This window comes from Triticum aestivum, chromosome 6D (assembly GCF_018294505.1).
Source record: "Triticum aestivum cultivar Chinese Spring chromosome 6D, IWGSC CS RefSeq v2.1, whole genome shotgun sequence".
Classification (NCBI taxonomy): Eukaryota; Viridiplantae; Streptophyta; class Magnoliopsida; order Poales; family Poaceae; genus Triticum; species Triticum aestivum.
The window spans coordinates 16,629,661-16,653,151 of NC_057811.1; the positions used below are offsets into that span (position 1 = coordinate 16,629,661).

A 23,491-nucleotide genomic window follows, 5' to 3' on the forward strand; every position below is an offset into this window, starting at 1 on the left:
CTAATCAAATATACATTCACAGGCGTAGGGAATTATTTACTTAGTTCTCATATAACTTATATTTTTGCCTTGATAAGATGAGTGAGTATATCTCTTTCCAGGTTACCCAAGCTTCCATATATGTATTTTAACCTTGGTGGGCTTATTTTTTTTGCAGAGGTGACATGTACCCTGAGAGTGGCCTACGACATCTCTAAGTAACTAGATTACTTGAAAAACATCTTTATTGATATCAATTTATTCAACATTGCATGGCTCAAGCAGGAGAACCAACAATTATATTATTGTTCTATACAACAACAGTTTGGAATTTGAACATTATGGGTCTTGCAATAGTGTCTGGATCGATGTTGCATTATACGATGACACATGTCTTCACACCTCGGGCTATTACAGGGATCGAGAGTCTCACAAACCACATTATGAACAGATTCTGCAAATGCAACATGTACACACATATCAAACAAGATATATTAGCAATGTGTTGACTAATTTGAACAATAGGAAAGTTCACAAAAAATAGGGGTACAAAATGCCACATACCAGTGCCTGCATGGCAGGATGGGAAGGTAGAACACATCATGGAAAGCACCATGAAAGCAATAGCTATGGAACGCATGACCGTCGGCCATCCTGCACTGTTCTTAGCGAGTGCCATGAGGACAAAGAGATTAGTTTTTTTCCTGCTTCTCCTTCTTTCTTATGTTCCTATATGACCACTTCCTATATATAGAGAGCCACAATAACATCTTAGATAATGATCTCTCATTAATGTATTTCCACTACCAATATTGTTGCCAAATCTTGCCGATTCAGGATAAATTTTGTTCGGTCTTTTATATGGACCAATGACATTTATTTCATATGTATTTGCATGGTAATGCTAGTATTTATGATGAGTCACAATCAAATATTAGGCAATGATCCTAGAGTTATATGAAATCATGGAGCGAAAGTGCTCTTTTGATCCCGAGCTCATATGCTCCCGCATGAACAGTAAAATCGAAAAAAATAGTAAAAAATTCAAACAAATCTGAATTTTTTTGTGACGAACATTGATGAATGTTCTAACTGCGTGCAAAGTTTCAGGTCGAAATGACATTCGTCCAGGTCTAGGTAAAAATAACAAAATTGATGCTCCAAAATGCTTCCAACAATAGTCTTTTTGGACCATCATTTTTTTGCCCATACCTCTACGAATGTCATTTCAACCTGCAATTTTGCACGCGGATAGAAAATTTATCAATGTTCATCACAAAAAAAATTCAGATTTTTTTGAATTTTTTTACTATTGTTTCGATTTTACTGTTCATGCGGGAGCATATGAGCTCGGGATCAAATACTCCATGTCCCATTAATGTCGCAATATTAAAAGAAGAATACCTTTTTTATATTTATACTTGAAAATGGCCAGTAAGTCTTTATCTTGTCGTATTTATGGGAAGGGTGGTGAAACCCTAGCTATTGATGATGCACTTATGTATCTCTCACTAATTAATATTGACATATCTTGCTAGTTTTAAATAGTTATAGCGTTCTTGTTCAAATAACATAAAACAAAGAGACATATCTCTAGAGAATGACAGAATAAATATAGTGCTTATATAAATTAATGAAATAGCACATGTGACATTTATTTATTTGAATAGAAGAAAATATTAAATATTAAATTATTATTGTTCTTTTAAAGCGTGAGAGAATATAAATGCAATATTTGTTAAATACATTGAACTGTGTGGCCCTCGATATTTGTAATAACAAGATATACAACATACAATAGTATGACATAAATACAATATATAGAAGAGATACATAGCTCACCATCAACTTAGAGGACAAATAAATGCAATGTTAGTATCAAAGATATGCCTGTTTGTTGTATAAATGCACAATTCTAAGGATGACATCCTTCCTTTTGTATTTTAGCACCATTATTAATAGATAAGAAAAATATGTAACACAAATTAGATTTAAAGTGAAAAGCGAATAGAAAATAAGACGTGCGATATTATATGTCCACTAGAATGATTCAGAAAATCTATCTACACCACTGATGCAAATGTTATCTGATGTCAAAAAGATTGTTTAGACTAAAATAGAGGGTGCTAGCGAAACCAAGTTAAGGACAAAACAACTAAAGCTCCTTGATCTCTTTGTGTCCATGAGAGCTTGAATTACTCTTGGATGGAATTCCTTATAAGTTTATACCTTCCAAACACATGTCTTCAACTTTGTAGATACACTAATTAACAAGCACCACACAACTATTCTGTTCATTTGACTTCCTAACAGATCGTGTGATGATAGGACATGTAGATAATAAAAGCTCTCTCAGATCCTGTGCAACTCTTTTTTTCTTTCTGTAATTGAAGTCAAGTGCAGGTAAATACTAACGTAAACAATTTGATTTCTATAAACTGAAATCAGCCAAAACAATTGCTCCAAGCGTCATGTATCAACATCCTAATTTTGTACATCTCTTTGTTGGTAGTGTGGTAGATTATTTACCATGAAAATTTAATGTAAGATAATATCAAAGGTTGGATCATAAATTAACTGAATCTGGGGGCTAAGGATAATATAGAGACATATATACAACAAATGGTTTTAAGCAAGAAAAGCATTAGTGCTATGAAGAGGTGGAGTGCACATAATAGATTGTATAACTCCATTTGAGAGAGCGCATTACCGAGGTCATTAGAATAAGTGAACAAAAATATAGGACCTCGAGATGCTCGCTACCGTTTCAAAATTGTAAAATAATGTGACATTAGCGGCATCGAATGGTTGGAAATGGGTTCAATCCACCATGAATGTGCCGCATGGAGTTCATGGCAATATTTTGTATAGGGACAAGTGCAAAGGATTGGAGATTGATAATTAGTATTTGTAGTTACGCGTTAGGTGGGTTTCAAGAGAGGCTACACCTTCAAGATGAAAAGATGTAATCACTGGTGGACCAAAACCAAGTATGATTCCAAAGTGAATGTCAAAAGTTTCAAGGCAAGGCTTGTGGAAAAAGGGTTCAGACAGAGAGAATGAATCAAGTATAAAAACATTCCCTCGTGTGTCAATCAAAGACTCTATCAGAATCATCACGGCATTGGTAGCTCATTATGACATAGAACTACTCCAAACGGATTTTAAAACAACATTTCTAAATGGTGACCTAAAAGAGGATGTTTGCATGGCTTAGCCGGAAGGCTTTGTTGTGGAAGGGAAGGAACATTTAGCATGTCGTCTAAAGATATCAATTTATGGCTTGAAGCAAGCTTCAAGAGAGTGTTAGCTTAAGTTTGATAAGATTATCGAAACTTTTGGTTTTATGGAAAATGTCGTGGACAACTGCATATATGTTAAATTTAAAGGCAGTAGGTTGACAATTTTAGGACTATGGCAATAGGTATTCATTGAGATAATATTGAAGAAATTCAATATGCATAAGTGTGTAGTCTCACTTGCTCCTATACTCGAGGGCGATAAGTTTCAGACATTTCAATGTTCAAGGAAGTAATATGAAACTGATCAGATGAAGTCGGTTCCTTATGCTTCAGTTGTCGGAAGCATCATGTACTCTCAAGTTTGTACACGCCTTGATTTGGCTTTTCTAACCGGAATTGTTGACAAATTCCAATCAAATCCACGACTGAACAACTGCAAGGCCGGAAAGAAAGTGTTGGGTTATATGCAAGGAACTAAAGGTCTCATTCTTACATAAAATGTCTAGTAACTAAGACGTTATTAGTAATTCAGACTGATTTTGCCAGGTGTGTGGATAGTAAGAAATCCATGTCAAGTTATATATTCACACTCGCGGGAGGAGCCATATCATGGAAAATCTCCAAACACACGTTCATTGTTGTGTCTATGATGCAAGCACATGTTTTGAGGCCACCGGGCAGGCTATATGGCTAAAGATTTTTATTCCCGGGCTTAAAGTGGTTGACAACATATCTAAACCAACTGTATTGTACTGCTATAATGAACCCATAGTTTTCTATACAAGTAACAACAAGTCAAGTGCTGCTGCCAAACACATTAATATCAAGTTTCATGTTGTGAAAGATAGAATCCAGTATCAAACAATTAATGTTAAACATATAAGAACGACACATATGCTTGCCGATCCGTGAACTGAAGGGTACCACCCAATAATTTTCGCGAGCATGTTACTGACATGAGACTACTTGAAGTCTTATGATTCTGGAATAAAGGACAACTAAAATAAACCAATCCCAATAAGCAAAATGTTTTCCATTTCAAAATAGGTTGTTATGCTATAAGTGTTGAGGTTCTGTGGCGTTTTGCTACTTGTTATCACACCTCACTTTGGTATATCATTCCTACGGAGAAGGGGAAAATGTAGTTAAGCCTAACGATCGGGGGGATGCTGGTTTGATCTAACGGCAACATGCCATTTTGATCTAATGACCTAACAGGGAAGAAAATAACATTAAGAGAGGGACCCACACGCCAACATACGTGCACCTCATCTCTAACTAATGCGCCCTGAGCGGGGGCATCCAAACCAACTCATGGTTTAGGTCCCCTGTTGCACGGCGCTATATAAAAGGGATATGGGAGAGAGCTGGGCCTCTGTGCGGTCATTCATTCACGTCAAGTTCGGGGCTCCATCGAACCCGAGAGAAGGATTCATCGTGTTTTACGATACGGAGCCGCTACCACCTCCTGTTCTTCATCGGGAGGGTTGATCTGGAGTCCGTTCGGGGCTCCAGAGGGTGGAATTTGACGCGTTGTCATCCTCAACCTTCCTCCATCACCAATTTCATGATGCTCACCGCTGAGAGTGAGTAATTTCTTCGTAGGTTTGCTGGATGGTGATGGGTTGGATGAGATCTATCATGTAATCGAGTTAGTTTTGTTAGGGCTTGATGCCTAGTACCCACTATGTTCTGAGATTGATGTTGCTATGACTTTTCTATGCTTAATGCTTGTCACTAGAGCCTGAGTGCCATGATTTCAGATCTGAACCTATTATGTTTTCATAAATATATGTGTATTCTTAATCCTGTCTTGCAAGTTATATGCACCTATTACGAGTTATGATCCGCATACCCCAAGGTGACAATAGTTAGGATATTTTCCGGTGATTACTGTAGTTTGAGGAGTTCATGTATCTTACATTCTTAAGAAGTTGATCCCCACTACTACCTATTCTCTCAACATGCAACCTGTCCACATCATCGTCTAGCCACGTCAGCAATTCTTGCCATGTATACATGCATTATGTAGGCATACGTGAGGTGCAATGCAACCTTCCACCACAGCGTAATTGCTCATGCTATATTCTGACCATTCCTCTATATAAAAAATAACGTGACCCCAATGTATTAATTAACTCAGAAAGGTCCCTTCATAAATTATTCAGTTTGCTTGGATGGTGTATCAGCCGTTTAGTTGAGGCTTTCAATAGCGTAGTTCGTGGTGCACCTCTGACCCTTTCCCTTCCTCTCTTCGGCTTCCTTCTCTCTTTTTTCTAATTAATTGGCAGCCGAAGAGCACCACAGGGTAACTACTATTTCTTCCCTTATCTACCATTCTACCCCCTGTGTTTTCAATCTCACCACAAACACAGTAATCACCCAGCATGGCTGCTCCTCTTCTCCATCGACCCATCTCCATATTCCCCTCTGATTGCGTGGTGCGACTAGGGAACCACCGAGGCTAAGAACCAACCATGGACGGCATGAGGACGAAAGCTCAAGACCGACTGACCATCCCTGCAGTGGCGCCGCTCCTGGCCGAGGAATCCGACGAGGGAAGAGCAGTGCGGCGCCGGAATGATGTCTATGGCGCGCCAGCACTTGCAGACAGCGGCACACCGAAAGAGGTCAGCAACGCCGTGCACGCGCGCAAGGATCTCCAGTACGACGTCCTCCGGCAGCCTCACCAAGTCACCAGTGAGTAGGCTTCCGGGTCCCTCACCTATCATCTCTTTCACCGCACTCCGGCAACCCCACCAGCGAGAGCACCGCGCAAGTGTGTGTGTGTGTGTGTGTGTGTGTGGGGGGGGGGGGGGGGGGGGGTATTCTACTTGCATCACGTATGCAGGCAAGCATGATTAATTTTTTCTAATTACCCTACGTACGTAGCCAATGGATCCTAGCCAAGAGACACATCAGATCATGTTGATATCTTTTCGTCAGGATTTCTCCATGGTCAATCAGCTTGTTTTCATTTGCTTATACTCAACTTTATTTCTACTATTTTTTGGGGCCATTACTACTATTGAACATTTAACCCATATAAATTTGTTGAATTTAACTTCTACCTGTGCGTGCTAACAATTTCCCGCAGCAACGCGCGGGGTGTCATCTAGTTCATTAAGTGCTAATGCTTTGTTCCGGTTCTTTATAAAAGGAGGCCTTAATATCTCTTAGTTTCCCTATGGACCCCGCTGCCACGGGAGGGTAGGACAAAAGATGTCATGCAAGTTCGTTTCCATAAGCACGTATGACTATATACGGTATACATGCCTACATTACATTGATGAATTGGAGCTAGTTCTGTGTCGCCCTAGGTTATAACTGTTGCATGATGAATGCCATCCAACACAATTATCCATCGCTGATCCAATGCCCACGAGATTTTCTTATATTGATCTTTGCTAAGTTACTTTCGTTATTACTGCTGTTACAATCACTACAAAACTGTTACTGTTCCTATTGCCACTGTTATCGTTACTACCATATTACTTTGATACTGTTCACCTTGATGAAGATATTAAGTCTTTCAGGTGTGGTGGAATTGACAACTCAACTGCTAGTACTTGCGAATATTCTTTGACTCCCCTTGTGTACAATAAATAAATTTGGGTTGAATACTCTACCCTCGAAAACTGTTGTGATCCCCTATACTTGTGGGTTATCATTGTCAAACCTCACTTTGGTATATCATTCCTATGGATAAGGGGAAAATGTAGTTAAGCCTAACGATCGGGGGATGCTGGTTTGATCTAACGGCTTAACATGCTAGTTTGTGTTGGGGAACGCAGTATTTCAAATTTTTTACCTACGACCACGCAAGATCCATCTAGGAGATGCATAGCAACGATCCGGGAGAGTGTGTCCACGTACCCTCGTAGACCAAAGCGGAAGCGTTTAGTAACGCGGTTGATGTAGTCGAACGTCTTCACGATCCAACCGATCCAAGTACCGAACGTACGACACCTCCGTGTTCACCACACGTTCAGCACGATGACGTCCCTCGAGCTCTTGATCCAGTTGAGGATGGGGGAGAGTTCTGTCAGCACGACGGTGTGGCGACGGTGATGATGAATTTACCGACGCAGGGCCTAAGCACTACGACGATATGACCGAGGTGTTAACTGTGGAGGGGGGCGCCGCACACGGCTATGAACAATTGATGTGTGTTCTAGGGGTGCCCTCCCCACGTATATAAAGGAGGGAGAGGGAGGGAGGCAGCCTAGGGCGCGCCCAAGTACGAGGAATCCTACTTGGGCCCCTAGTCCAATTCGCCCCCCTACCATATTTGGACAAGGGGGAAAGGAAGGAGGGGGGAGGGGAAGGAAGTAGGAGTCCTACTTCATACTTTCATTTTCCTCCTCTCCTTTCCCTTTCTCCCCACGTGGCTGGCCCCATAGGGGGCGCACCAGCCCCTTGTGGGCTGGTGTGTTCCCTTACTTGGCCCATTAAGCCCATATCTTTGCCCGGGGTTGCCTGGAACCCCTTCCGGTGACCCGGTATCACCCATAACACTTTCGGTGTCCAAATACCATCGTCCTATATATGAATCTTTACCTCTTGACCATTTCGAGACTCCTCGTCATGTCCGTGATCTCATCCGGGACTCCTAACAAACTTCGGTCATAAAATCACATAACTCATAATACAAATCGTCATCGAACGTTAAGCGTGCGGACCCTACGGGTTTGAGAACTATGTAGACATGACCGAGACATATCTCCGGTCAATAACCAATAGCGGAACCTGGATGCTCATATTGGCTCCTACATATTCTACGAAGATCTTTATCGGTCAAACCGCATAACAACATACGTTGTTCCCTTTGTCATCGGTATGTTACTTGCCCGAGATTCGATCGTTGGTATCATCATACCTAGTTCAATCTCGTTACGGACAAGTCTCTTTACTCGTTCCGTAATGCATCATCCCGTGACTAACTCATTAGTCACATTGCTTGCAAGGCTTATAGTGATGTGCATTACCGAGAGGGCCCAGAGATACCTCTCCGATACACGGAGTGACAAATCCTAATCTCGATCTATGCCAACCCAACAAACACCTTCGGTGACATCTGTAGAGCATCTTTATAATCACCCAGTTACGTTGTGACGTTTGATAGCACACAAGGTGTTCCTGCGGTATTCGGGAGTTGCATAATCTCATAGTCGGAGAACATGTATAAGTCATGATGAAAGCAATAGCAATAAAACTAAATGATCATTATCCTAAGCTAACGGATGGGTCTTGTCCATCACATCATTCTCTAATGATGTGATCCCGTTCATCAAATGACAACACATGTCTATGGTCAGGAAACATAACCATCTTTGATTAACGAGCTAGTCAAGTAGAGGCATACTAGGGACACTCTGTTTTGTCTATGTATTCACACATGTACTAAGTTTCCGGTTAATATAATTCTAGCATGAATAATAAACATTTATCATGATATAAGGAAATATAAATAACAACTTTATTATTGCCTCTAGGGCATATTTCCTTCAGTCTCCCACTTGCACTAGAGTCAATAATCTAGTTCACATCGCCATGTGATTTAACACCAATAGTTTAGATCACCATGTGATTAGTTCACATCGCCATGTGACTAATACCCAAAGGGTTTTAAGGTGTGATCATGTTTTGCTTGTGAGAGAAGCTTACAATGGGTCTATCACATTCAGAGCCGTATGTATTTTGCAAATTTTCTATGTCTACAATGCTCTGCATGGGGCTACACTAGCTAATTGCTCCCACTTTCAATATGTATCCAGATTGAGACTCAGAGTCATCCGGATCGGTGTAAAAGCTTGCATCGGCGTAACTCTTTACGACGAACTCTTTATCACCTCCATAACCGAGAAATATCTCCGTAGTCTTCTAAGGATAATTTTGACCGCTGTCAAGTGATCCACTCCTGGATCAATATCGTACCCCCTTGCCAAACTCATGGCAAGGTACACAATAGGTTTGGTACACAGCATAGCATACTTTCTAGAACCTATGGATGAGGCATAGGGAATGACTTTCATTCTCTTTTTCTATTTTCTGTCGTGGTCGTGTTTTGAGTCTTACTCAACTTTACACCTTGCAATATAGGCAAGAACTCCTTCTTTGACTGTTCCATTTTGAACTACTTCAAAAATCTTGTCAAGGTATGTACTCATTGAAAAATCTTATCAAGCGTCTTGATCTATCTCTATAGATCTTGATGCCCAATATGTAAGCAGCTTCACCAAGGTCTTTCTTTGAAAAACTCCTTTCAAACACTCCTTTATGCTTTCCAGAAAATTCTACATCATTTCCGATCAACAATATGTCATTCAGATATACTTATCAGAAAGGCTGTAGTGATCCCACTCACTTTCTTGTAAATACAGGCTTCACCGCAAGTCTGTATAAAACTATATGCTTTGATCAACTTATCAAAGTGTATATTCCAACTCCGAGATGCTTGCACCAGTCCATAGATGAATCGCTGGAGCTTGCACATTTTGTTAGCACCTTTAGGATTGACAAAACCTTCTGGTTGTATCATATACAACTCTTCTTTAATAAATCCATTAAGGAATGCTGTTTTGATATGCATTTGTCAGATTTCATAAAATGTGGCAATTGCTAACATGATTCGGACAGACTGTAAGCATCGATACGAGTGAGAAAATCTCATCGTAGTCAACATCTTGAATTTGTCAGAAACCCTTTTCAACAAGTCGAGCTTTGTAGATAGTAACACTACTATCAGCGTTCGTCTTCCTCTTGAAGATCCATTTATTCTCAATGTCTTGCCGATTATCGGGCAAGTCCACCAAAGTCCACACTTTGTTCTCATACATGGATTCTATCTCAGATTTTATGGCCTTAAGCCATCTGCCGGAATCTGGGCTCATCATCACTTCCTCATAGTTCGTAGGTTCATCATGGTCTAGCAACATTACTTCCAGAACAGGATTATTGTAGCACTCTGGTGCGGATCGTACTCTGGTTGACCTACGAGGTTCGGTAGTAACTTGATCTGAAGTTTCATGATCATCATCATTAACTTCCTCACTAACTGGTGTAGGCATCACTGGAACTGATTTCAGTGATGAGCTACTTTCCAATTCGAGAGAAGGTACAATTACCTCATCAAGTTCTACTTTCCTCCCACTCACTTCTTTCGAGAGAAACTCCTTCTCTAGAAAGGATCCACTCTTAGCAACAAAGATCTTGCCTTCAGATCTGTGATAGAAGGTGTACCAAACAGTTTCTTTTGGGTATCCTATGAAGACGCACTTCTTCGATTTGGGTTTGAGCTTATCAGGCTGATTTTTTTTACATAAGCATGCAACCCTAAACTTTAAGAAACGACAGCTTAGGTTTCTTGCTAAACCACAGTTCATACAGTGTCATCTCAACGGATTATTAGACGGTGCCCTATTTAACGTGAATGCAGCTGTCTCTAATGCATAACCCCAAAACAATAGTGGTAAATCGGTAAGAGACATCACAGATCGTACCATATCTAATAAAGTACGGTTACGATGTTCGGACACACCATTACGCTGTGGTGTTCCAGGTGGCGTGAGTTGCAAAACTATTCCACATTGTTTCAAATGATGGCCAAACTCGTAGCTCAAATATTCGCATCCGCGATCAGATCGTAGAAACTTTATTTTCTTGTTACGATGATTCTCAACCTCACTATGAAATTCTTTGAACTTTTCAAATGTTTCAGACTTGTGTTTCATTAAGTAGATACACCCATATCTGCTGAAATCATCTGTGAAGGTCAGAAAATAACGATACCCGCCGCGAGCCTCAACACTCATCGGACCGCATACATCGGCATGTATTATTTCCAATAAGTCAGTGGCTCGCTCCATTGTTCTGGAGAACGGAGTCTTAGTCATCTTGCCCAAGAGGCATGGTTCACAAGCATCAAGTGATTCATAATCAAGTGATTCCAAAAGCGCACCAGCATGAGTTTCTTCATGCTCTTTACACCGATATGACCTAAACGGCAGTGCCACAAATAAGTTGCAATATCATTATTAACCTCGCATCTTTTGGCTTCAATATTATGAATATGTGTATCACTACAATCGAGATTCAATAAACCATTCACCTTGGGTGTATGACCATGGAAGGTTTTATTCATGTAAACAGAATAACAATTATTCTTTGACTTAAATGAATAACCGTATTGCAATAAAGATGATCCAATCATATTATGCTCAACGCAAACACCAAATAACATTTATTTTAGGTTCAACACTAATCCCGAAGGTAAAGGGAGTGTGCGATGGTGATCTTATCAACCTTGGAATCACTTCCAACACACATCATCACCTTGCCCTCAACTAGTCTTTGTTCATTTTATAACTCCTGTTTCAAGTTACTAATCATAGCAACTGAACTAGTATCAAATACCCAGGGGCTACTATGAATACTAGGTACACATCAATAACATGTATATCACATATACTTTTGTTCACTTTGCCATCCTTCTTATCCGCCAAGTATTTGGGGCAGTTCCGCTTCCAGTGACCATTTCCTTTGGAGTAGAAGCACTCAGTTTCAGGCTTGGGTCTAGCTTTGGGCTTCTTCATGGGAGTGGCAACTTGCTTGTCATTCTTCTTGAAGTTCCCTTTCTTTCCCTTGCCCTTTTACTTGAAACTAGTGGTCTTGTCAACCATCAACACTTGATGCTTTTCTTGATTTCTACCTTCGCCTATTTCAGCATCGCGAAGAGCTCGGGGGAATTGTTTTCATCATCCCTTGCATATTATAGTTCATCACGAAGTTCTAGTAACTTGGTGATAGTGACTAGAGAACTCTGTCAGTCACTATCTTATCTGGAAGATTAACTCCCACTTGATTCAAGCGATTGTAGTACTCAGACATTCTGAGCACATGCTCACTGGTTGAGCTATTCTCCTCCATCTTGTAGGCAAAAATACTTGTCAGAGGTCTCATACCTCTCGACTCGGGCATGAGTCTGAAATACCAATTTCAACTCTTGGAACATCTCATATGCTCCATGGCGTTTCAAAACATTTTTGAAGTCTCGGTTCTAAGCAGTAAAGCATGGTGCACTAAACTATCAAGTAGTCATCACACCGAGCTTGTCAAACGTTCATAACGTCTGCATTTGCTCCTGCAATAGTTCTGTCACCTAGCGGTGCATCAAGGACATAATTCTTCTGTGCAGCAATGAGGATAATCCTCAGATCACAGACATAGTCCGCATCATTGCTACTATCAACTTTCAACTTATTTTTCTCTAGGGACATATCATAAATAAAACGGGGAAGCTATACGCGAGCAATTGATCTACAACATAGATATGCAAATACTATAGGGACTAAGTTCATGATAAATTTAAGTTCAATTAATCATATTACTTAAGAACTCCCACTTAGATAGACATCCCTCTAGTCATCTAAATGATCACGTGATCCATATCAACTAAACCATGTCCGATCATCACGTGAGATGGAGTAGCTTTCAATGGTGAACATCACTATGTTGATCATATCTACTATATGATTCACGTTCGACCTTTCAGTCTCAGTGTTCCGAGGCCATATCTGCATATGCTAGGCTCGTCAAGTTTAACCTGAGTATTTTGCGTGCGCAAAACTGGCTTGCACCCGTTGTATGTGAACGTAGAGCTTATCACACCCGATCATCACGTGGTGTCTCAGCACGAAGAACTGTCGCAACGGTGCATACTCAGGGAGAACACTTATACCTTGAAATTTTAGTAAGGGATCATATCACAATGCTACCGTCGTACTAAGCAAATAAGATGCATAAAAGATAAACATCACATGCAATCAAAATATGTGACATGATATGGCCATCATCATCTTGTGCCTTTGATCTCCATCGCCAAAGTACCGTCATGATCTCCATCGTCACCGGCATGACACCATGATCTCCATCATCTTGATCTTTATCAACGTGTCGTCACATGGTCGTCTCGCCAACTATTGCTTTTGCAACTGTTGCTATCGCATAGCGATAAAGTAAAGCAATTATATGGCGCTTGCATCTTATGCAATAAAGAGACAACCATAAGGCTCCTGCCAGTTTTTTTGTTTTGAATATTTACTGTAGGGTAAAAACCCCACAACCCTTTATTGCAAAATCAAACAAACAAAAATGTACAGAGGAGTTTAAGGTTACAGGCCTAAACTAAGTTAGAAAGAAAGCTTACTTTACATAATGGAATTAACCCAATCAACAAGCCTAAGATTAATGCTATCCTTAAGTCTATGAGACAACAGAAGAATATCATGTACACAGGTACATCTCCATGCAGCAAAAGTAGCCCTTGTCCCCCCTGAAAGTTCTCCCATTTCTCAGGATCCATATATTCCAAGCAGCTGTGAGCATCACTTCAAAGAAGAATGAATGACCAAATCTCTGCCTTGCTTGGGAGATACACTGCTGAATATTAGGGCCATGTCTCCAATCTATTTGCAAGTAATTCCAAACCCTGCAAGTGAAGTTACATTCAAAGAAGAGGTGTGCTCTATCTTCATAAACATAGGCATTACAGATGACACATAGGTTATCGTCCAAAGGGGACCTCCAATACCTTCTGACCAACAGGTCCTTCGTGTTCAGCCTGTCAAAGAAAAGGAGCCAGCCAAAAACTTTTATTTTCATAGTACATCTGCTCTGCCAAAGCCACTTACAGGGTTGAATAGTTGGAAGGTGTGTATGCATGATGTCATAAAAGCTCTTTGCTGAGTATTGCCCAGAATTTCCAGACCATATCCAAACATCAGGCAATGAGGGGTCTCTCTGTAGATGAAACAACCATCCTTCCAAGATTTCCAATTCAGCTACTGCCTCCTGGGATATTGGCAGATGAAACATGGAGAACAAATCTTGATTTTCTATGAAGTCCCTGACAGAAACCTTGTCATCCAAAACAAAGGAGAAAAGCCTTGGAAGTCTCAAGTTCAAGGGCCGGGAAGAACCATCCACATGCCAAGCATCAAGCCAAAAAAGAGCAGAATCACCCATATTAATTTGCACTGAGGCAATTGACCTATAATGTTCAGCAAGCTTGAGTATATCCTTCCACCAAAATGAGCCAGTGAGTATTGTCGCATGGGGCACCACTCCATCATAATAACTATCCCATATCAACTGAACCCATGGTACCTGCTGCTTATTATAAAATTTATGCAAATGCTTGAGAAGGAGTCCTTGGTTCTGAATATTCAGATTAAGAATCCCCAGGCCTCCCTTATCCTTAGGTCTGCAAACTAAATCCCAGGCAGCTAAGGATTGTTTGGGCACATCAGAGTTTCCCCTCCGAAGGCATTGCCTAAAAATCCTATCTAGCTGCTTGATAATACCAGGAGGAATATGCAAACTATAGAGGAAGTATATGGGCATTTAAGTAAGCACTGATGTAAGCAATTGCAACCTGGAACCTTGATTAAGCACGACAGAGCTAACATATAATCTTCTTTCAACACTGTCCACCAAAGGCATTAGATCAACAATTCTAGGTCTTGTAGTTCCAAGGGGTAGACCCAGATATGTGAAAGGTAATTGTTCCAACTTACATCCCAAAATTGTGGATAGCCTCTGCGCCTCAGCTGGCTCAATATTGATGGGAATCATTGAAGACTTGGCAAAATTCACCTTCAGGCCAGTTGACTGCTGAAAAATATGGAGCATGTTCTTTAGAGCAACCAACCGATCCTCCACTGCAGAGAGGATGATTATTGTATCATCTGCATACTAAATAATAGGAAAATCAGGATCATGAGAGGGGATTGGGAGGGTTAAGACTCCCCTAGCCATCATATCATTGACCACAGTTTGAAGAAGATCAACAGCTATGACAAACAGAAGTGGGGAGAGAGGATCACCCTGCCTGACCCCACATTTGCATTTGAACTGTTTACCAGGCACACCATTGAGCAGAACAGATGATGAGCCAGAGAAAAGGATCTCTTTAATCCAAGCAATCCATTTTGCATCAAAACCTTTGTGCTGGAGGATTTGCAGGATAAGATCATGCTCCACAATGTCAAAGGCTTTTGCAAAGTCCAGCTTCAAGATGATGATAGGCCTTCTTGACTGTTTACATTGATGTATGTACTCAAAAGCCCAAGCTAGGCAGTCCTGTATGGCCCTACTCTTCAAAAACCCATATTGATTTTTGTGAATGGATTGAAGAATGACCTTTTGCAGCCTGTTTGCCAGTAGATTAGTAAGGAACTTTAGACATGTGTTAGTCAGGGAAATTGGCCTGAAATCCTTAGGTCCCTCAGGAGATAGCATCTTTGGTATCAGGGTGATGAGAGAGCCATTGATATTCTACAGAGATAACCTCCCATCATAAAAGTCCTGTATGAGATTCAGAAAACCCTTCTCAATGATAGGCTAACACTTCTTGTCAAAGAGGCCATTAAAGCCATCAGGCCCAGGAGCTCTATCAGTTGGCAGATCCTTGAAGACAGTGTTAATTTCCTCAGCAGAGAAAGGTTCAGACAAGCTCTCTAATCCGTCAATTGGGTGAATGAGATTATGCAGATCAAAGCCCATATCAATTCCTTGGGCCTGGCCCATTCTGTTTTTAAATGATGACCAAAGAATTCCCACCATTTGGGAGTGATCAGAGACTGGGTCACCACCTGCAAATGACAGACTGGCAATAGTATTCCTGCGTAAACGTTCAGAGGCCATGACATGAAAGAACTTAGAATTCTCCTCCCCAACCTTAATATATCGGATAGTACACCTCTGCTTCCAATAAATATAATGTATTCTAAGCAGATCCTCATGGTGTAACTTAACAATCTTCCGAAAGTTAAATTCAGGCGTGGTGAGAGGCCGCAGCTCTTCCAAGTTATCAAAAAACAAGATGACCCGGCAGCAGTCCATTGTGAGTCGTTTAATATATGACAAGTTTTTGCTTCAGGCCTTAAGTGCATAGCACAGGCGCTTAAACTTGGTTGATAATACTGCAGAAGCAGACATGTGAGCAAACACAGGCTGATTCCAAGAGCTCCTGACACAGTCCATAAACCCTGGCATGTCCACCCAGTAATTTTCAAACCTAAATACCTTGGCCTTAGGTATATTTGTGTCAATGGAAACCACACAAGGAACATGATCGGAAGACGTTTTTGCCAGAGGCAGAACAACTGTATTAGGATAGAAAGAAATCCAATCTGAGGTTGTAAAAAACCAATCTAGCTGCTCTAACAGTGGTCGTTCTTGCATATTGGACCAAGTAAAGCTCCTACCCTTCAAAGGTAATTCAAGCAGGCCCAAGTGTCCAATGATCTCATTAAAGAGAAATATGTCATTAACATCACCACCCGGTCTGTTTCTGTTAACCAAGGAACAGATGAAATTAAAATCTCCTAAGAGCAACCAATTTTCATCCGTGGGGATATTCAGATGATAAAGCCAACTAACAAAGTTATCCCGAAGGGGACCATCACAGGGTCCATAGACTGACAGTAAGGTCCACTTCTCAGCGCTATGGACAGATTGAAACGAAACCACAATGCCAAAACTCTGTATCTGAACCAGAGTCCCCTTAAAGATTGAGGAGTTCCAAACTACTAAAATGCCACCAGATGCACGAACTGCCGGAGCAAACGCAAAAGTGTCAAAGCGCCTAGGACAGAAAGCTCTAATTTTTCGTATATCAAAGTCATCACATTTTGTCTCTTGCAGGCAAACAATAGAGCATTGACTTTCCTCAATCTTTGCTCTCACATCTCTTTGACGAGCATCAGAATTCAAGCCAGGAACATTCCAGCACAGCACACGCCAATTACGAAAAGTTGTACTATCCACAATAAACTCGTAGCAATAAGTCAAGGACTGCTAAGCATAACATAGCAGTATCATAAACCACAGCCACCTGGACCAAAAGGCTCCTGCCAGTTGCCGATAACTTTAACAAAACATGATCATCTCATACAACAATTTATATCTCATCACGTCTTGATCATATCACATCACAACATGCCCTGCAAAAACAAGTTAGACGTCCTCTACTTTGTTGTTGCAAGTTTTACGTGGCTGCTACGGGCTTCTAGCAAGAACCGTTCTTACCTATGCATCAAAACCACAATGATTTTTCGTCAAGTGTGCTGTTTTAACCTTCAACAAGGACCGGGCATAGTCAAACTCGATTCAACTAAAGTTGGAGAAACAGACACCCGCCAGCCACCTGTGTGCAAAGCACGTCGGTAGAACCAGTCTCATGAACATGGTCATGTAATGTCGGTCCGGGCCGCTTCATCCAATAATACCGCCGAATCAAAGTAAGACGTTGCTGGTAAGCAGTATGACTATTACCGCCCACAACTCTTTGTGTTCTACTCGTGCATATAACATCTACGCATAGACCTGGCTCGGATGCCACTGTTGGGGAACGCAGTATTTCAAAAAATTTACCTACGACCACGCAAGATCCATCTAGGAGATGCATATCAACGAGCAGGGAGAGTGTGTCCACGTACCCTCGTAGACCGAAAGCGGAAGCGTTTAGTAACGCGGTTGATGTAGTCGAACATCTTCACGATACAACCGATCCAAGTACCGAACGTACGACACCTCCGTGTTCAGCACACGTTCAGCAGGATGACGCCCCTCGAGCTCTTGATCCAGTTGAGGATGAGGGAGAGTTCCGTCAGCACGACGGCGTGGCGACGGTGATGATGAAGTTACCGGCGCAAGGCTTCGCCTAAGCACTATGACGATATGACCGAGGTGTTAACTGTGGAGGGGGGCGCCGCACACGGCTAGGAACAATTGATGTGTGTTCTAGGGATGCCCTCCCCACGTATATAAAGGAGGGAGAGGGAGGGAGGCAGCCTAGGGCGCGCCCAAGTAGGAGGAATCCTACTTGGGCCCCTAGTTCGATTCGCCCCCTACCATATTTGGACAAGGGGGAAAGGAAGGAGGGGGGAGGGGAAGGAAGTAGGAGTCCTACTTCATACTTTCCTTTTCCTCCTCTCCTTTCCCTTTCTCCCCATGTGGCTGGCCCTATAGGGGGCGCACCAGCCCCTTGTGGGCTGGTGTGTTCCCTTACTTGGCCCATTAAGCCCATATCTTTGCCGGGGGTTGCCCGGAACCCCTTCCGGTGACTCGGTATCACCCAGAACACTTCCGGTGTCCAAATACCATCGTCCTATATATGAATCTTTACCTCTCGACCATTTCGAGACTCCTCGTCATGTCCGTGATCTCATCCGGGACTCCGAACAAACTTCGGTCATCAAATCACATAACTCATAATACAAATCGTCATCGAACATTAAGCGTGCGCACCCTACGGGTTTGAGAACTATGTAGATATGACCGAGACATATCTCCGGTCAATAACCAATAGCGGAACCTGGATGCTCATATTGGCTCCTACATATTCTACGAAGATCTTTATCGGTCAAACCTCATAACAACATACGTTGTTCCCTTTGTCATCGGTATGTTACTTGCCCGAGATTCGATCGTCGGTATCATCATACCTAGTTCAATCTCGTTACCGCCAAGTCTCTTTACTCGTTCCGTAATGCATCATCCCGTGACTAACTCATTAGTCACATTGCTTGCAAGTCTTATAGTGATGTGCATTACCGAGAGGGCCCAGAGATACCTCTCCGATACACGGAGTGACAAATCCTAATCTTGATCTATGCCAACCCAACAAACACCTTCGGTGACATCTGTAGAGCATCTTTATAATCACCCAGTTACGTTGTGACGTTTGATAGCACACAATGTGTTCCTCCGGTATTCGGGAGTTGCATAATCTCATAGTCAGAGGAACATGTATAAGTCATGATGAAAGCAATAGCAATAAAACTAAATGATCATTATCCTAAGCTAACGGATGGGTCTTGTCCATCACATCATTCTCTAATGATGTGATCCCGTTCATCAAATGACAAGACATGTCTATGGTCAGGAAACATAACCATCTTTGATTAACGAGCTAGTCAAGTAGAGGCATACTAGGGACACTCTGTTTTGTCTATGTATTCACACATGTACTAAGTTTCCGGTTAATACAATTCTAGCATGAATAATAAACATTTATCATGATATAAGGAAATATAAATAACAACTTTATTATTGCCTTTAGGGCATATTTCCTTCAGTTTGATCTAACAACCTAAGAGGGAAGAAAATAACGTTAAGGGAGGGCCTACAATCCAACGTACGTGCACCTCATCTCTAACTAATGCGTCCTGATTGGGGGCATCCAAACCAACTCATGGTTTAGGTCCCCTATTGCACAACACTATATAAAAGGGATACGGGAAAGAGCTGGGGCTCTGCGTGGTCATTCATTCACGTCAGGTTCACTCCCTAACCAATCAAAGGTTGTGCTGCATCAACAAGAAAACCTAGCCATCTGACCGCCGTCACAGGACAGTGCTGGTGGCGGCCTGAGGGGATGAAGACTCCAAGAGGTCGTCTACATCGACTACATCATCCCTTCATCTCGCCTACGTCAAGAAGGCGACTATGTCAACTTCTATCACAAGTAAAGAATCCTGAAACCCTCTTTTTATGCGATTATGTGTTCTCAGATGCAACCACATAATACTCTATGCAAATAATTTAACATCTATTTGTTTGGCGCATAAGCCTCATTCGTAGTGTTGCTAAACTCACCTCCAATATTCCTTGCACGCCGATTGCAACTCAAGATGAATGAGTTCATCTCGCCATGCCAGAGCGTCTTTTATCAAGAAAAGATCAATCCCTAAAAAACTTCATGTGTGTGACTCTTAAAGCGAATAAATCATCGGCCCTCATGCTAAAAATTAATGTTGCAATAGCTTTCGATCGCATACCCTGTGAATTCCTTCTTTTATAGATGAGAGAAAAAACAACTCCGGGAGAAGGGAAGAGGAGGAGTGTATTTCTCCCATGGGTCGAAGGAAAGGAAAAAAAATGCTGGCATGCCAGTATGTATACCGTATTACACAAATAAAGTTGGTAGGAAAACATGGATATTGTTAATCTCAATGGAGAAAAAACAAAGTTACATGATGCCAATAGTAAAATTACACTCTGTGGCCTACTAGTGTGGCCAGTCTAACTGTGGCAATGTGTGCCCTGCTAATTCGCAGGGTCTCGGATGGCTCCTGATTAATTACTCCCGTGAATTACACCGTGAGATACCTCTAGTTAAGCTAGGTGGTCGGATTCTCTTCACGTTCATCATGCATGATGGCAGAGGTGTGTGGGTGGTTGGCGGCGAAGCCCGTGCCCTCATAGAAACATACGCTGCTAAGGACATAGCTTTTGCGCCAGCCACGCCTGCCCTTGTCATCGTGCCTTCTCGGTCTTTGTCGCTCTGATATAATTCATGTCTGAGTAGCATGTGTCCTGCTTGGCTTGGACTTCTCGATGACCTGCTAACTGCTTTGTCGGGGAATGCAAGGGCACCGAAAGCGTGAGTAATTTTTTGAGAAGACCGGCGTCAGTGAAACATAACAAAATACATCGGTGAACATGGATCCACATACACCCGAATGAATAGGAAAAATAAAAAAAAGCAAATACAAATATTTCTGTTTTTTCTTAGAAAAAATGATCGAGTGTTCTACTCACTTGTGGAGTTTGGTGATATCCTGGTGTTCTAGACAAAAAGGCATAATTAAATTGTTTTCGCCATGTTTAATTAAATGCATAAAATGTGTGTTCATAAATCAGGATTTAAAAATAGAGTATCCATGTAATTTTAGAAAAGAAACAAGAATAAGTAAAAAACAAAAAGAGAAAAAAAAGAAATAGAGGTAGAAAACCGACATATTACTCGGTCTTACGCAGCTCTAATCCACGGGGTAGCGAGAATTAAAGAGCCCGGCAACATGCATTGGCCAGCCAATGTTGATCATCCAGTTAGCTAGCAATATCTGGACCATGTAGAGGAGCTTGCAAATACAAACTGGTTTTCCTTAAGCCCCGATCCTTTTTGGATAACAGTGGTGTCTAAGTAAGCTTATGTGCTACAATACAAATAAACACCGATACTTAAGAAATTACCGGTACCTTTTTACAAATATACCTCACTAAAGACCTTGCATTGCGTTGTACAAGGCCTTATCACTTACAATGAACAATAGGTAGCGTTTGATGAGAAGAGAAATCCAGGAGCATCAACTCAATCGACATCGATCGATCGGAGAAGCAGGTATATAGGTAAGCCAAAATCAGTAGAACTGGACGTTGGACCCGTAGGCTTTGTCCGGCCGCCAGTAGGCCGGGATGACACTGTTGGCCACCAGCGTCTTGCCGGAGTCGCTGGTGATGCGCATGGAGAATGGCCCCTGCAGCGGGCGGCTGGTGTCCATCCGCCAGATGGATCCCCAAGAGCGGCGCATCGGCTCCCAGGACCCCGTGGGGCGGCCGTTCCTGGTCTGCATGAGCTCCATCCGCACCACGGTCCCGTCCACGTTGGCGTACTCCACGAGCACCGCGAGGTAGTTAGGGTTGGAGCCGCGCTGGACATGGAAGGTGACCTTCATGCCCGGGAAGTTACAGCGCACCCTCCTGAACTGCATGTCGATGATGCCGGCGTGGCGGAGCTTGTCGTTGAGGCCGTTCTTGGCCATGGCCCCGAACGCCGTGCCGCTAAGGTCGAAGTGGTACCTGGCCACGGGGTAGTAGTTCATGTCGGTGATGACCACCCTCCTCGGCTGGCCGGAGCAGGAAGGGTTGTTGGCGGCAACGCATCGAATCTGAAGGACGAATACATGCACATGCATGGGAGGTTTGAGTTTGACCAACTAATTTAACCGACACTGTCTGGTGTGGGATTAATTAATGCAGTATTACGTACGTACCTCGTAGCAGCTGCCGCAGCCGGCGCCGCCGTCGAAGAGAGGCTCGTTGCCGCAGGACGTCATGGAGGAGAAGGGGTACTGGTTCACGTTCTTGAAACCGCAAGCACCGCCTGCAAATCCATCCGTAGATCAGCACTATTACTAGCACTACGTACATAGTTGATGCATGAAAATGTGCGCCGCCATGGGAGCATAGATATGGGCGTACCGTTGTCCATGGGGCCGGCGCCGGTGGGTGCTCCGTACCAGGTGGCCTTGGCGGGGAGCCAGCCGGAGTTGTAGGATCTAGCGGCGGCGGTGTCGTAGTTGGCCGCACAACGGACGGACGTGACGAGCACGGAGAGGAGTGCCACAAGCACAAGGACAATGGCATTGGTGGAGATGCCAGCCATATTGGTCGACTATGAACCTTCTTGCTAACCTTGTAGGATATATGTACTATTCCTGTTTGTTTGTGTTGTGAACTTGTGATGGCTGGACGGGATGACATTGCCTGGGCATTTATAGGCAGGCCAATAGGCGAAATGAGGTGAGAACGACGAGTCGGCGCAAGTTGCAGTTGCACCCGACGAGACGACTACGCGGATGGCGTGTTTAGGGCTACAGGCTCACATGGCTACGGAGGGAATCATAGAGGAATACAGGCACCGGCTGGTTTACGCGCGTACAATACAATCACATATTGACGGTGATCACCGATCATCCGCTAATCATTTGGGGGGTGCACAAGTCAAGTTGTTGATTGCAGACAAAGTCAGACCATCGTTACATATGCCATAAGACCAGGCCGCACGTTATATCTTCAGGCACTGATTCTAGCCATTTCAGATATTAAAATGTTTGCAAGAAAGTCTGTACTATAGCTATGCTAATCATGTCCTGCTTTCTTTTGTATGAAATGTGGATCGGCCATGTATATTAAAATGTTTGCAAAAAGTCTGTGCTATAGTTCTGCTAATCATGTCCAGCTTTCTTTTGAGTATGATGAAATATGGATCCGCTATGTATAACCAATTATAGTCCTTTAAAAAACAACTTATACTAAATTTTGATTCTTGATCGGCCAATTTTGTACGTGCATGCATGTAAGCTCCATCATTGATTTCTCACTACTGCAGAATGTGCTATGGATCCAACGCGTATGCATGTAAGCACCATCGTCACCACCAACATACAAACGACGTATCACACACTCTTGGAGCGAATAGTGTGCGATGCATGCATCGCAAACATTAGACAAATAAAATTGTGTGTCAGAAAACAAAACGTGTGCGATGGCCGATCCATTGGGCACGATTTTGTGGTGCAAACCGTGTGTGTCACGAGACACAGTTCGATGAAAAGACGCTCCATAATTTATGGCGATCCTCGACAAGATGTTGACTCTTCTAGAGTGATTTTGCCAAAATTGTCATAATAGCAGTTATT

The 23,491-nt window shown here is 42.4% G+C and overlaps 1 protein-coding gene and 1 long non-coding RNA gene across 2 annotated transcripts; both read right to left on the bottom strand.

Annotated features, from left to right (window-relative positions):
• Positions 1-206: 206 nt before the first annotated feature.
• LOC123142879 (uncharacterized) lies at positions 207-637 on the bottom strand. Its single transcript, XR_006470612.1, has 2 exons — positions 544-637; positions 207-433 (listed from the first exon to the last, which is right to left on the bottom strand). It is a non-coding gene; the product is annotated as an uncharacterized lncRNA (long non-coding RNA).
• Positions 638-21,069: 20,432 nt separating this feature from the next.
• Positions 21,070-22,514, bottom strand: LOC123140801 (expansin-B2). The gene is made up of 3 exons (XM_044560082.1): positions 22,272-22,514; positions 22,064-22,173; positions 21,070-21,958 (listed from the first exon to the last, which is right to left on the bottom strand). The coding sequence occupies exons 1-3, from the start codon at positions 22,453-22,455 to the stop codon at positions 21,431-21,433; spliced, it is 822 nt and encodes a 273-aa protein (XP_044416017.1). The 5' UTR covers positions 22,456-22,514; the 3' UTR covers positions 21,070-21,430.
• Between the last annotated feature and the right edge of the window lie 977 nt (positions 22,515-23,491).